Genomic DNA, 10,856 nt, shown 5'->3' on the forward strand with positions numbered 1-10,856 from the left:
GCTCCGGCCTCTCCCGGCAAATCATTAATCGGCTCCTCGGCATTCCCGCATGGAAAAATGCCCCAGCGGGTGCCCCCGGCCTGGCACTCGGACATGCCGCTGCCCGGGAAGCTGCTGCTGTCGGCGGCCGCGCTGCTGCTCCTGTCCCTGGCCTTCAGGTTTTATAGGAACCGCTCGCCTCCCCCGGGAAAAATCCCGCCGGGAGAGCAGCGGGAAAACCGGGATGGGAGTCTGAGAAGGGATGGGGGGGACAAATCTGGGAATGGCCTCGGGTTGCGGCAGGCGGCTCTGCGGGGGGAGCAGAGTTTGCCAAGGAGTGAGGAAGAGGAAGGAGAGGAGGTGGGTTTGGAGCTGATTCCCGGGAAAGCCCCGCTCAGTCTGGACAGGACAGAGAGGGACTTGGGAAGGAAACTGGGATGGAAGTTGGGAATTCAAGCAGAAAGCGAAGCAGGGAGTGATCCGGGGAGCAGGACGGGAAGCGAGCTGGGTAAAGAGCATGGAAGCGAGATGGGAAGTCAGCCAGGAAGCGGGCTGGGAATCAAGCCGGGAAATAATAGAGGAAGAAAGCCAGGAATCAAACTGGCAATGAAGCCGGGAAATGAGTCGGGAAATGAGCAGGCAAACAAGCTGGGAAATAAATTTGGAATTAAGTCAGGAATGGAGCTGGGAGGTGAGCCGGGAAGAGAACCAGGAAACAAGATGGGAAGAGAGCTGGGAGGCAAGGCAAGAATCGAGATGGGAAGTGAGCTGGGCTCTCACGACCCCGAGGCCGGAGCCCGGGGCAGCCCCGCGGAGAGGGAGGGGGACGGGGACGCGCCTGCCCCGAGCTCCGGACGCTGCCCGGGGATTTGCGATGCCCGCACAGAGGGGGATGGATGTGCCCAGAGCACGGAGCACGATCCGGCTAGAGCCGGGAGGAGCAGCGAGGACAGCACGGGCACAGTCCGGACCCTCAGCGTCACCTCCAACCTGGGGCTGCTGCTGACGGCGAGCGAGGCGGGCTCGGACACCTCCTACTGCTTCTCTTCGGTGGCCAAGATCCAGGTGGAGAACTTCATCCCGGAGCGCCGGGACAAGGACAGGGACAGCTCGCCTGGGCCCGACCTGCGGGGCAAAGTCTACGATTACTTCGTGCAGTCCATCTCCGAGTCGGTGTCCAGGCGGACGTCCCTGCCCTTCGTCCCCGCGGGGACATCCCAGCGCCGTGAGGAGCGGGGACAGGCAGAGCCGCGGAGATCCAAAACCCAAAGGGAGAATCCAGTTTCGGGAATTCCTGATCCCAACACCTCCAGAGCTGCACAGGAGGGCGTGGAGAGCCCTCCCGAGCCACCTTCTCCCGGCTGGGACGGCAGCACCCACGAGATCGCCCCCCGGCTGCCCGATGGGCTTCCAGCCGGGGGTCCTGAGCCATCCCAAGGGTCGCCACCCACCCAGGTGCACCTGGGGAACTGCTCCGAGGTTCTGCGCTCGGCCAAGGCGCGGCAGCTGCGGGGCCTGCAGGACGCCGCTCTCCAGGTGATGAGCCAGCACCTCCTGCAGGTGCTGCGCTCCCCGCACATCTACGGCCGCCTCAACGCCGGCGAGCGGGAGCTGCTCCTGGGGCTCCGAAGCCGCGGGAGGCCGCGCTTGGTGGTGGTCGATGTCCCCCCGGCCGAGCCCGGCCACCGCCGCGGCCGCCTCTGCTACTACGACGAGGACGAGGACCGCTGGTCCCAGCTGTGCCAGCTGCCGGCCGAGGTGGCCGGGCGGGGCTGCGCAGTGTGCCCCATGTTCAATTACCTGTTTGTGGTGCCCGGCGGGGAGGGCGCGGGCCGGGCGAGGAGCCCCTCCCGCCGCGTGCTCTGCTACGACCCCCTGGGCGACAGATGGAGCGACATCTGTCCCCTGCGCCAGGCGCGGCCGCACTGCCAGCTGGTGGCCCTGGACGGCCACCTGTACGCCATCGGGGGCGAGTGCTTGGCCACCGTGGAGCGCTACGACCCGAGGCGGGACCGCTGGGCCTTCGCCGCCGCCCTGCCCAGGGACGCTTTCGCCGTGGCCCACGCGGCCACCGCGTGCGACGGGGACATCTATGTCACCGGGGGCACCCTGCGCTCACTGCTGCTGCGCTACGACGCCCGCAGGGACTGCTGGGCCACCAGCCCGGCCATTGGCGACAATGACAGGACGGCCGAACTGCTGAGCGCCCATGGCTTCCTGTACCGCTTCCAGCTGCGGCGCGGCGCTGGTGGCACCGATGTCACCGTGTCGCGGTGCAGCGCCAGCGCCAGGCTGTGGTACCGCTGTGCCAGCCACCCCCTGCCCGAGCCGGCCGGGCTGCGCTGTGCCGCCCTGGGCAGCCTCGTCCACTGCCTCGGCCGAGATTTCCACCTGCGCTTCCTGGCCGATCCCGTCTCGCCACGCTTCGGGGTCAAGGAGCTGCGGCCCTTCCCGGAGCCCCACGGGAACCTCCTCCCTGCAGTCCTGGTGCTGCCCGAGGGGGGCACGGAGCCACCGCAGCTCTGAGGGGTCTCCAGGGAGTGGTGGCAGCCGGAGAAAGAGTCCCCAGCCCTAGCTCCATGAACCCAGCCTATTCCCACTCTCTGGGATGCAGGAAGTGATCCAACCCTTGGACGCGGCCGAGAGCCGCAGCCTGGAGGCTCCAGGAAGAGCCGGGAGGAGCTGGGTGGACTCGTTTGCTCAGGGGAGTTTAAACAGGGCCGTGTTTGTTCGGGTGCCAACAAATCCCGGATCTCCGCGGGCTCCAGCTGTCCAGCACCTGACTTAGACCTGACTTAGGCTCCAGGTGCTGAATGTTGACCCGGACATGGATGGGGTGGTTTAGGGTGGAGGTGGGGTCCGCAGGGAGGTGTCCCCAAAGCTCTGCCAGCATCGCTCGGACACCTCACCTCGCTCAGTGCATTTCGGGGACAGAGTTCAGGGCTGGCCTCGTTATCTCTCCCCTCCTCCTCCTCAGAGTGCGGTTCTCTGTATTTAATCTCTATGTAAAGAGGCACCGGGGGTTTAGGCACAGCTGGGCCAAAATTAAAGCCAACATTCAGTGAAATGAACCCCACGCCTCCTTTTAAACCGAGCCTAATTGGAGGCAAGAGCGTGCTGCATGTTCGACATCGCTAATTAGGCACGGCCGGCAGCTCTGGGAAGGTGAACACAGCAACAGTGTTCCAGCATTCTCGTTTCCCAGAACTTCCAGGAACAGCTCTCCCTTATCCCGTTTTTCCAGCTTTTCCAGGAGCAGATGCTCTCTCATCCCCTTTTCCCAGATTTTCCAGGAAATTGCTGCTTATCCCACAATTCCAGAGGGGCTGGGTGAAAGGAGCTGAAATCCCCTGCAGTTCCACCTCCTGCTATCCCAGGCTGCTCCAGCCTGGCCTTTGGACACTTCCAGGGATGGGGAATCGTGGGTTTTTTGGGAATTTTGCTGTTACTTGGGGCCCTTTAGGAGAGCCTGGGTTAACGTTCTCCTAAAGTGCTCCTGGAAGGATTCCTGGCACTGCCTGGAGCCTCCGGACGAAGGGCAGGGAACCTTGGGAGGCTGTGTTAATTAATGAACCTGGGGCCACAGCAATTAATTAACCCGGGGCGGTGTTAATTAAGGAACCTGCCCAGGCTCTCAGTGCTTGTGCTGGCGGGGGGTAGCTGAGGGACCCCCTCTCTGTCATGGGAAAAGCAGGAATACATTGGAGCACGAGGATTTTTTGGGATTCATGGAATTTCCCAGCTGAAACAGCCCAAGAAAGACTCTGGGATGTGCGAGGCAGCAATTCCAGCCTGGCAGCAGTGGGATGATCCCTCTGGAATGGCACCAGGGTGGGTGAGGGAATTATTTTGGAGTGAGGGAGACGGAAAATAAAGGGAAAAGGAAAAATCCAAACTCATGCTCAGACGCGGAGGTTTTGCTCCCTACTCCCAAATCCCGAAGGTTTGGTTCATTCTTTCCCAGATCCTGAGGGTTTGGTCCTTTCCCCACTCCCAAATCTCAAAGGTTTGGTTCATTCTCTCCCAAATCCTGAAGGTTTTGTTCATTCCCAGCTCCCAAATCCTGAAGGTTTGGTTCATTCCCAGCTCCCAAATCCCAAAGATTTGATCCCTATCCAACTCTAGCCTCCTTCTCCCACCCTGGTGCCATTCCAGAGGGATCATCCCACAGCTGCCGGGCTGGAATTCCTGCTTTGCACATCCTGGAGTCTCTTTTTTTGGGGGGGGGGATGTTTCAGCTGAGAGATTCCATTAATCAAAAAAACTCCTTATTTTTGCCCATCGCTGTTTAACTCCTCACTCTGAAGTCACCTCTCGCTCGTGCTCCCACACATTTCTGCTTTTCCCACGGCAAATTCCAGGTGTTGGAGCATTCCAGCCCCTTGGAACGTGAAACCCCTCTTGTCCCCATCTCAAATCCCGCATTTCTGCCCTTTCCCTGTGACCGCTGCAGAGGAGAATTCCCGGCTGGGTGGGAACGAGGCACTGGAGCCCTTCCAGAGGACATTGGATTGTTTTCCATCCTAGGAAAGCTTGCCCAGATCCCGCCTTTCTCCTGGCGCCGTTTCATGTTTCACCTTCCCTTTAACCCCTTCCTGCCCGCCGATCCCGCATTCACGAGGGATGAACACCAAGGCAGCGCTCCCTCCTCCGCTCCTGCACTCTCCAAGATTAATTTTGGGAAGCATTTGGGAGATTAAAAACGCCCAGGGACATCCCGGGCTTGTCCTTCTGAGAAGGACGCACAGGCTGGGAGCTGGGAACGTGAGGCAATGACTTTGGGATAAGGGAATGGGAAAATAAAGGTGAAAGGACAAATGCAAACCCACGCTCAGACCCGGAGGTTTCGTTCCCTGCTCCCGAATCCTGAAGGTTGGGATCATCACCTGCTCCCAAACCCCAGAGGTTTGGTTTGCTCCCTTCTCCCAGATCCCCAAGGTTTGGATTGTTCTCTCTTCCCCATCCCAAATAATTCCCTTCTCCTCAATCCCAAAGATTTGGTTCATTTCCCAATCCCAAATTTCAAAAGTTTTGTTGGTTCCCTGCTCCCAAATCCCGAAGGTTTGGTTCATTCCTTTCATCAGGATATCCTGGATTTTCATGGAAAGATTGGAAAAGCTGCCATAATTTCCAGGGAAATGAGCTGGAAATGCACAGGATGCATCCAAATAAACTCCACAACTTCTCCCATGGATCTTTCCTGACATATCTGAGGATAAATAACCAGAGGTCACCATGGATCCTGTGGGAGTGGGATTTTCCCTGGATTCTGTGGATCCATGCATTGGAACAGGGAGAGCTCCAGGATCCAATGGGGACAGCAGCAGAGACTTCTGAAAATCCAGGAATCCCTAGAATTGCAGAGACTCTCCAGCAGCAGATGCTCTTGGAAGTCCAGCAATCCCTGGAATTGCAGAGGCTCTGCAGCTGGGACTCCGAAAATTCTGTGAATCACTGGAATTGTGGGGGCTCCCCCTCTTCCCATCCCTGGATCCAGGGAGCAGGAGAAGTTCATTCCAGAATAATTTTTGCAGCTCCAGCAGAATTCCCAGCGCATCCCAGGCATGCGGACGGTCCTGGAGCCACTTCAGCATTCCCAGAGCTGCTTCAGCTTCCCTGTCATTTCTGCTTCCCAGCTTTTTCCCACTCCTGCTTCCTCAGCACCTTCTTTTCCGCTCTGTTTTCCCTGGATTTGCTCCTGGGAAGCGTCAGCAAAGCTGGGCCCAAGGAGTGGAAGAAAAGCTGAGCTGGCTCCAGGGGCTCCATGGGAATTCCAGAGGGAGCTAGAGCCCTGGAAATACTCTGAAAAAGCTCTGGAAAAGGCCTGGGAAAGGTCAGGGATTCCCAGAAACTGCTGGATCCCCTCATCCCAATCCCGGAGCTCCATCCCAATCCTGGAGCTCCCTTCCATTCCCGGAGCTCCCTCCCATTCCTGGAGCTCCATCCTAATTCTGGAGCTGGAGCCATCCCTGTGATCATTATTCCTGATCCCAAATCCCACTGCAATGGGATGAGGTGTTGCCAAAGGATCGTGGAATAATCTGAAAGGAACCCCCAGGGATCAAATCCAACTCCAGGCCCTGCTCAGTCATCCTAAAATTCCACATTTCCAAATGCTCCTGGAGCTCTGGCAGGCTTGGGAATGTTCCCATTCTGTGGGGAGCCGGGTCAGTCCCAACACCATCTGGAAGAAGAAACTTTTCCCAAAATAAAACCTAAATCTCCAGGTTACACCAGAATCCAGGATTTCTATCACCATCCTCCAGGAACTCTGCTGGAACCGCCCCCAGCGCATTCCCAGCAACAGGAATGGCCCAATCCAGAGAAATTCCCACATTTGTGACTTCCAGGGTTTTGCTTCCCTAAAACCAACGGTGCTTCCAGAGGTGCTGGAAATCCTGATCCTGGAGAAATTCCATAAAGATCCACCGAGGTGTTTTAACTGAATTCTTGGTTTTTTGTATGCTGGGAATTTTGGAGCTGGAGAATGAGGCTAGTATTCTGGGATTTTCCTTTACTGGGAGATCCAGATTTTCCAAACCTGCTGGAGAAGAAGATAAAGAATCCCAAAAATTTCCTGAAAATCATTGGAACCCGAACACAGAATTTGTGATTTCAACAGAAAAATGGGAGAAATCCGGGAATGAGGAGAGGAGAAAAAATCCAGGAGCGCAAGAATCCGCAGGAATTAAAATTCAGGCGTTTTCAATGGAAACTGAGCCCAACGGAGCCTCCAAATCCTCGAAATTCCCTTTTCCCGAGCTTTTTTCTCGGGGCGTTGTTGCCATCTAGCGGCTCCCGGTTGAAAACATGAGAAAACGGGATTTATTCCCGATTTCCCTGCATTATTCCTAACTTTCAGTATCACGATTCCTTTGATTTCCAGCAGGATTTTTTTGTTTGGTTGGTTTTGTTTTTCTAAACTTTGTTTTGTGTTGGTTTTTTTTTGTTTATTTGTTTGCATCTTTGATCTTCCCGGAATTTTTTTTCCTGGGTTATATCCCAGATTTTTCCAAGATTTTTCATCCCAGCAAAGAGAAAGATTTATCCCTGGAAAAATCTCGGCGAAGGCTTGGACGCTTCCCAGGAAAAACTTGGAAAGCACAAAACATCTTTGGGGTTCAACGGGCATGGAAAATTTCCCAAAATCGCAGGAATTTGGGAATTCCCAGCTCCTCATCCCAGCAAATCCCTCGCTCCCACAAGGATGAGCAGGATCTTCATTCCACCCATTTCCTGCCCCATTTCTGTAGGGAAAGGGTGAAAAATCCATAATTTTGGAGTTTTCCCATCTCTGTTCCCTCTTCCTCTCAGCCACCCAAAAGCGTTTTGGGAATGAGGGAACATCCAGGGAAAAGTGGGAATTCTCCTCCTGCTCCTCCCTGCATACCACCTGAAGCCATTTTCCAGAAATATTTTTATTCCCAGGCATCCTGGATTCCTTTAATTCCCGATGTTTCTCGTCCAAAGGGGGTAAATCACGTATGGGAAAAAAATCCCAGGGTTTTTATATCAAGCTGCAATCGAAGAATTGGAATTCCCATGGAAAAGGGAGCTCAGGGAATTAATAAGGAGCAGAAAAAGACATGGGAATTCAAGGGAATTCCTGAAATTTTTAAGGAAAAATGGGATTTATTCCCAGTTTCCCCTGATTTTCCTGGAGGAAACATTGGTCTTCCCCTGGATCCATCCTGGCTCATCCCAAGGATCCTGCTGGGAGCAGCTTCGTGTGCAGGGAATGCCAAAGCCCCAGGGGGAGGGAAAAGCAGGAATTCCAGCAGCCTCTGGAAAAATCACTTCAGAAGAAATTTGGGATTCCTGAATTTCCCTGAGGCCACACTTGGAGCCAATTGGAATTTTCGGGATTTATCCTGGCTGGTTTTCCTCCAAGGGAATGGCACATCCCAAATTCCTGCAGGACAGGGAAAGGAAAGCAAGAGGGAAAAGTGGGAATTCCAGCAGCTTTCAGAAAATTCCAAGGGAAATCTGGGATCAGGGCAGTTTTTACAGCGTGGAGTAACCGGTTTACTCGTTACTATTTTATTTTTCTTGGTTACTGGAGTAACCAAAGGAATCTTTTCCCATGGGATCATTTCTCCCCATCCCACGGGGTTCCCACGGGATCCGTCTCCAGCTCTGACCCACTGGAAAATCCTAGAGCTTGAGGGACTCCCAAATTCCCACCCCCAGGCATTCCCTGGGATTCCAGGGGGAAGATAATCCTAAAAAAGCAGTGAGCATCCATCCCCCAGCCCTTCCCACCCCTGAATTCCATGAAATGATCACAGTTCAAATGAAATTATCCCAGTTCCAATGTAAAAAAATTTTCCCAATTCCAATGGAATTATCCCAGTTCCAATGGAAATTTTCCCAGTTGCAATGGAAATCATCCCAATTCCAATAAAATTTTTCCAATTTAGCTCAGATTCCAAATTTCCCCAGCCCTTAACTTCCCAGCTCCTGGCCTGGATATTCAGGATATTCCTCACAAGAATCCTGGAATTATTTGTGCTGGAAGGGCTTTAAATCCTGTCCCATTCCCCCTTATTCCATGGGGGGACTCCAAGGGGAAAAAACCGAGGAACATCCATCACCCAGCCTTTCCCACTCCTGAATTCCAATGAAATTATCCCAATCCCAATGGAAATTTTCCCAGTTCCAATGAAAACTATCCCAATTCCAATGAAATAATCAGAATTACAGTGGAAATAATCCCTGTTCCAATGAAAATCATCCAAATTATCTCAAATTCCCGATTTTCCCAGTCCTGAACTTCCCAGCTCCAGGCCTGGGTGCTCATCCAGGATACTTCTCACCAGAATCCTGGAATTATTTGGGCTGTAAGGGCTTTAAATCCCACCCCATTCCCCCTTATTCCATGCCGAGCAGGGACCAGGATTGAGTCAGGATCTGCCTGAAATGGGATTTCCCTTTTCCTTTTCCCCAGCTCTTTTCCAGCTCCTGCCCCACTTCCTGTGGCTTCCCAGAGAGGGCTGGGAATTCTGGGATAATTCCTTCCCACTTTTCCTATTTCACAGCTCTGATGGGATCCACTGAACATCCTGAGACACATCCTGGAATCCTGGGCTGCTCCAGGCACTTCTGACAGCAAGGAATGAACGAAATTCCAGAATTCATCCCAATCCCAGCCACAGCCTGTGCTGGGAATGGCACAATTCCCAAATCCATCTCAATCCCAGCTCCCACCTCCCCTGGGAATGACACATCCTGGTGCAGATCTGGAATGAACACACGGGATTGTCCCGGTGTCTTCCAAAACCAGACCCAGCCCTACATTGTGGTACAGGTGAAGATTTGGGAACACCTGGAATGAAGGTGCGGGATTGTCCCAGTGTCCTCCACAGCCAGATCCAGCCCCAGATCCTGGAGCAGGCAGGGATTCGGGATCACCTGGGATGAAGGTGTGGGATTGTCCCGATGTCCTCCACAGGCAGATCCAACCCCACATCCTGGGACAGATTCCCATGGACTCCTGGATCTCTGAAATCTTTTCCCAAAGACTGTTCATGGCCCTTTGATGGGAATTGGGGATTAAAACACCGGGAAGGCCAAGGGAGCTCATCCCATAATTCGTCCCAGCCCTGTGGATGTTGGGTCCTTTCCAGCCCCAGGACAATTCCTGCAGCAGGTCCTTCCCAATCCCAGCTCCCCCATGCTCCAGTCTCCTTGAACTCTGCTGGATCCAGCTTGGAGCTCCCTTGAATTGCCCATCCATGACATCCAGGTTTTTTATCCTCACCAGGAGCTGGGGTCTCATCCAGGTCCCCAAATGAGGCTGTTGGAGGGGCTCAGGATTCCATGGAATTCTGTCCACCTGATCCAGGGCTCTGGGAAGGACGATCCGAGGTTGACTTCCGCTCACTCCATCTGGTGCAGCATTCCCAAATTTCCTCTGGAACCTCCTCAGAAGCGTTTTGGAGTTATCATTTTAATAGGAACTATAATTTTGCAGAAAACATAATTTACAGAGAAAGATCTTTTCTAGACAAAATATCAATTTATTTAAAAACATCCATCCATTCATCCATGCATGCTGCATCCATTATCCTCGGGAATGAGGGATGGAGAGATAGATGGAGAGAGAACGGGAGGGAGAACGGGAGGGAGAGCGGGAGGGAGAGCGGGAGGGAGAACGGGAGGGAGAACGGGAGGGAGAGCGGGAGGGAGAACGGGAGGGAGAGCGGGAGGGAGAACGGGAGGGAGAACGGGAGGGAGAGCGGGAGGGAGAGCGGGAGGGAGAACGGGAGGGAGAACGGGAGGGAGAGCGGGAGGGAGAGCGGGAGGGAGAGCGGGAGGGAGAACGGGAGGGAGAACGGGAGGGAGAGCGGGAGGGAGAACGGGAGGGAGAACGGGAGGGAGAACGGGAGGGAGAGCGGGAGGGAGAGCGGGAGGGAGAACGGGAGGGAGAACGGGAGGGAGAGCGGGAGGGAGAGCGGGAGGGAGAGCGGGAGGGAGAGCGGGAGGGAGAGCGGGAGGGAGAGCGGGAGGGAGAGCGGGAGGGAGAGCGGGAGGGAGAGCGGGAGGGAGAGCGGGAGGGAGAACGGGAGGGAGAACGGGAGGGAGAACGGGAGGGAGAACGGGAGGGAGAGCGGGAGGGAGAGCGGGAGGGAATGTTTTCCCGACCCTTCCCGGATGAATCCACGCGGTGGCAGTAGGGAACCGCCGATGGAGCGCCGGGAGCTGCAGCGCTGCTTATCCCAAAAACCAGCAGGGATGAGGGACGGGGGAACTGCTCCCTGGAAGGCGCAGAAACCCTGACAGAGATCCCAATGGAATTCTCTGCTCGCAGAGAGGGAGGGAAACGTCCCTGAACTGTGTCCGAGCTGTGTCCGGGCTGTGTCCGAGCTGTGTCCCGG

The 10,856-nt window shown here is 55.1% G+C and overlaps 2 protein-coding genes across 2 annotated transcripts; both read left to right on the forward strand.

The window, feature by feature from the left end:
* The first annotated feature begins 57 nt into the window (after positions 1-57).
* On the forward strand, positions 58-2,505 carry KLHDC7A (kelch domain containing 7A). The gene has a single exon (XM_062507784.1). The coding sequence runs from the start codon at positions 58-60 to the stop codon at positions 2,503-2,505; it is 2,448 nt and encodes an 815-aa protein (XP_062363768.1).
* A 7,568-nt stretch (positions 2,506-10,073) lies between these two features.
* On the forward strand, positions 10,074-10,655 carry LOC134052766 (octapeptide-repeat protein T2-like). The gene has a single exon (XM_062507401.1). It carries the CDS (start codon positions 10,074-10,076, stop codon positions 10,653-10,655), a length of 582 nt encoding a protein of 193 aa, XP_062363385.1.
* Positions 10,656-10,856: the final 201 nt, after the last annotated feature.

The sequence above is a fragment of the Cinclus cinclus genome, chromosome 23 (genome assembly GCF_963662255.1).
Source record: "Cinclus cinclus chromosome 23, bCinCin1.1, whole genome shotgun sequence".
Classification (NCBI taxonomy): Eukaryota; Metazoa; Chordata; class Aves; order Passeriformes; family Cinclidae; genus Cinclus; species Cinclus cinclus.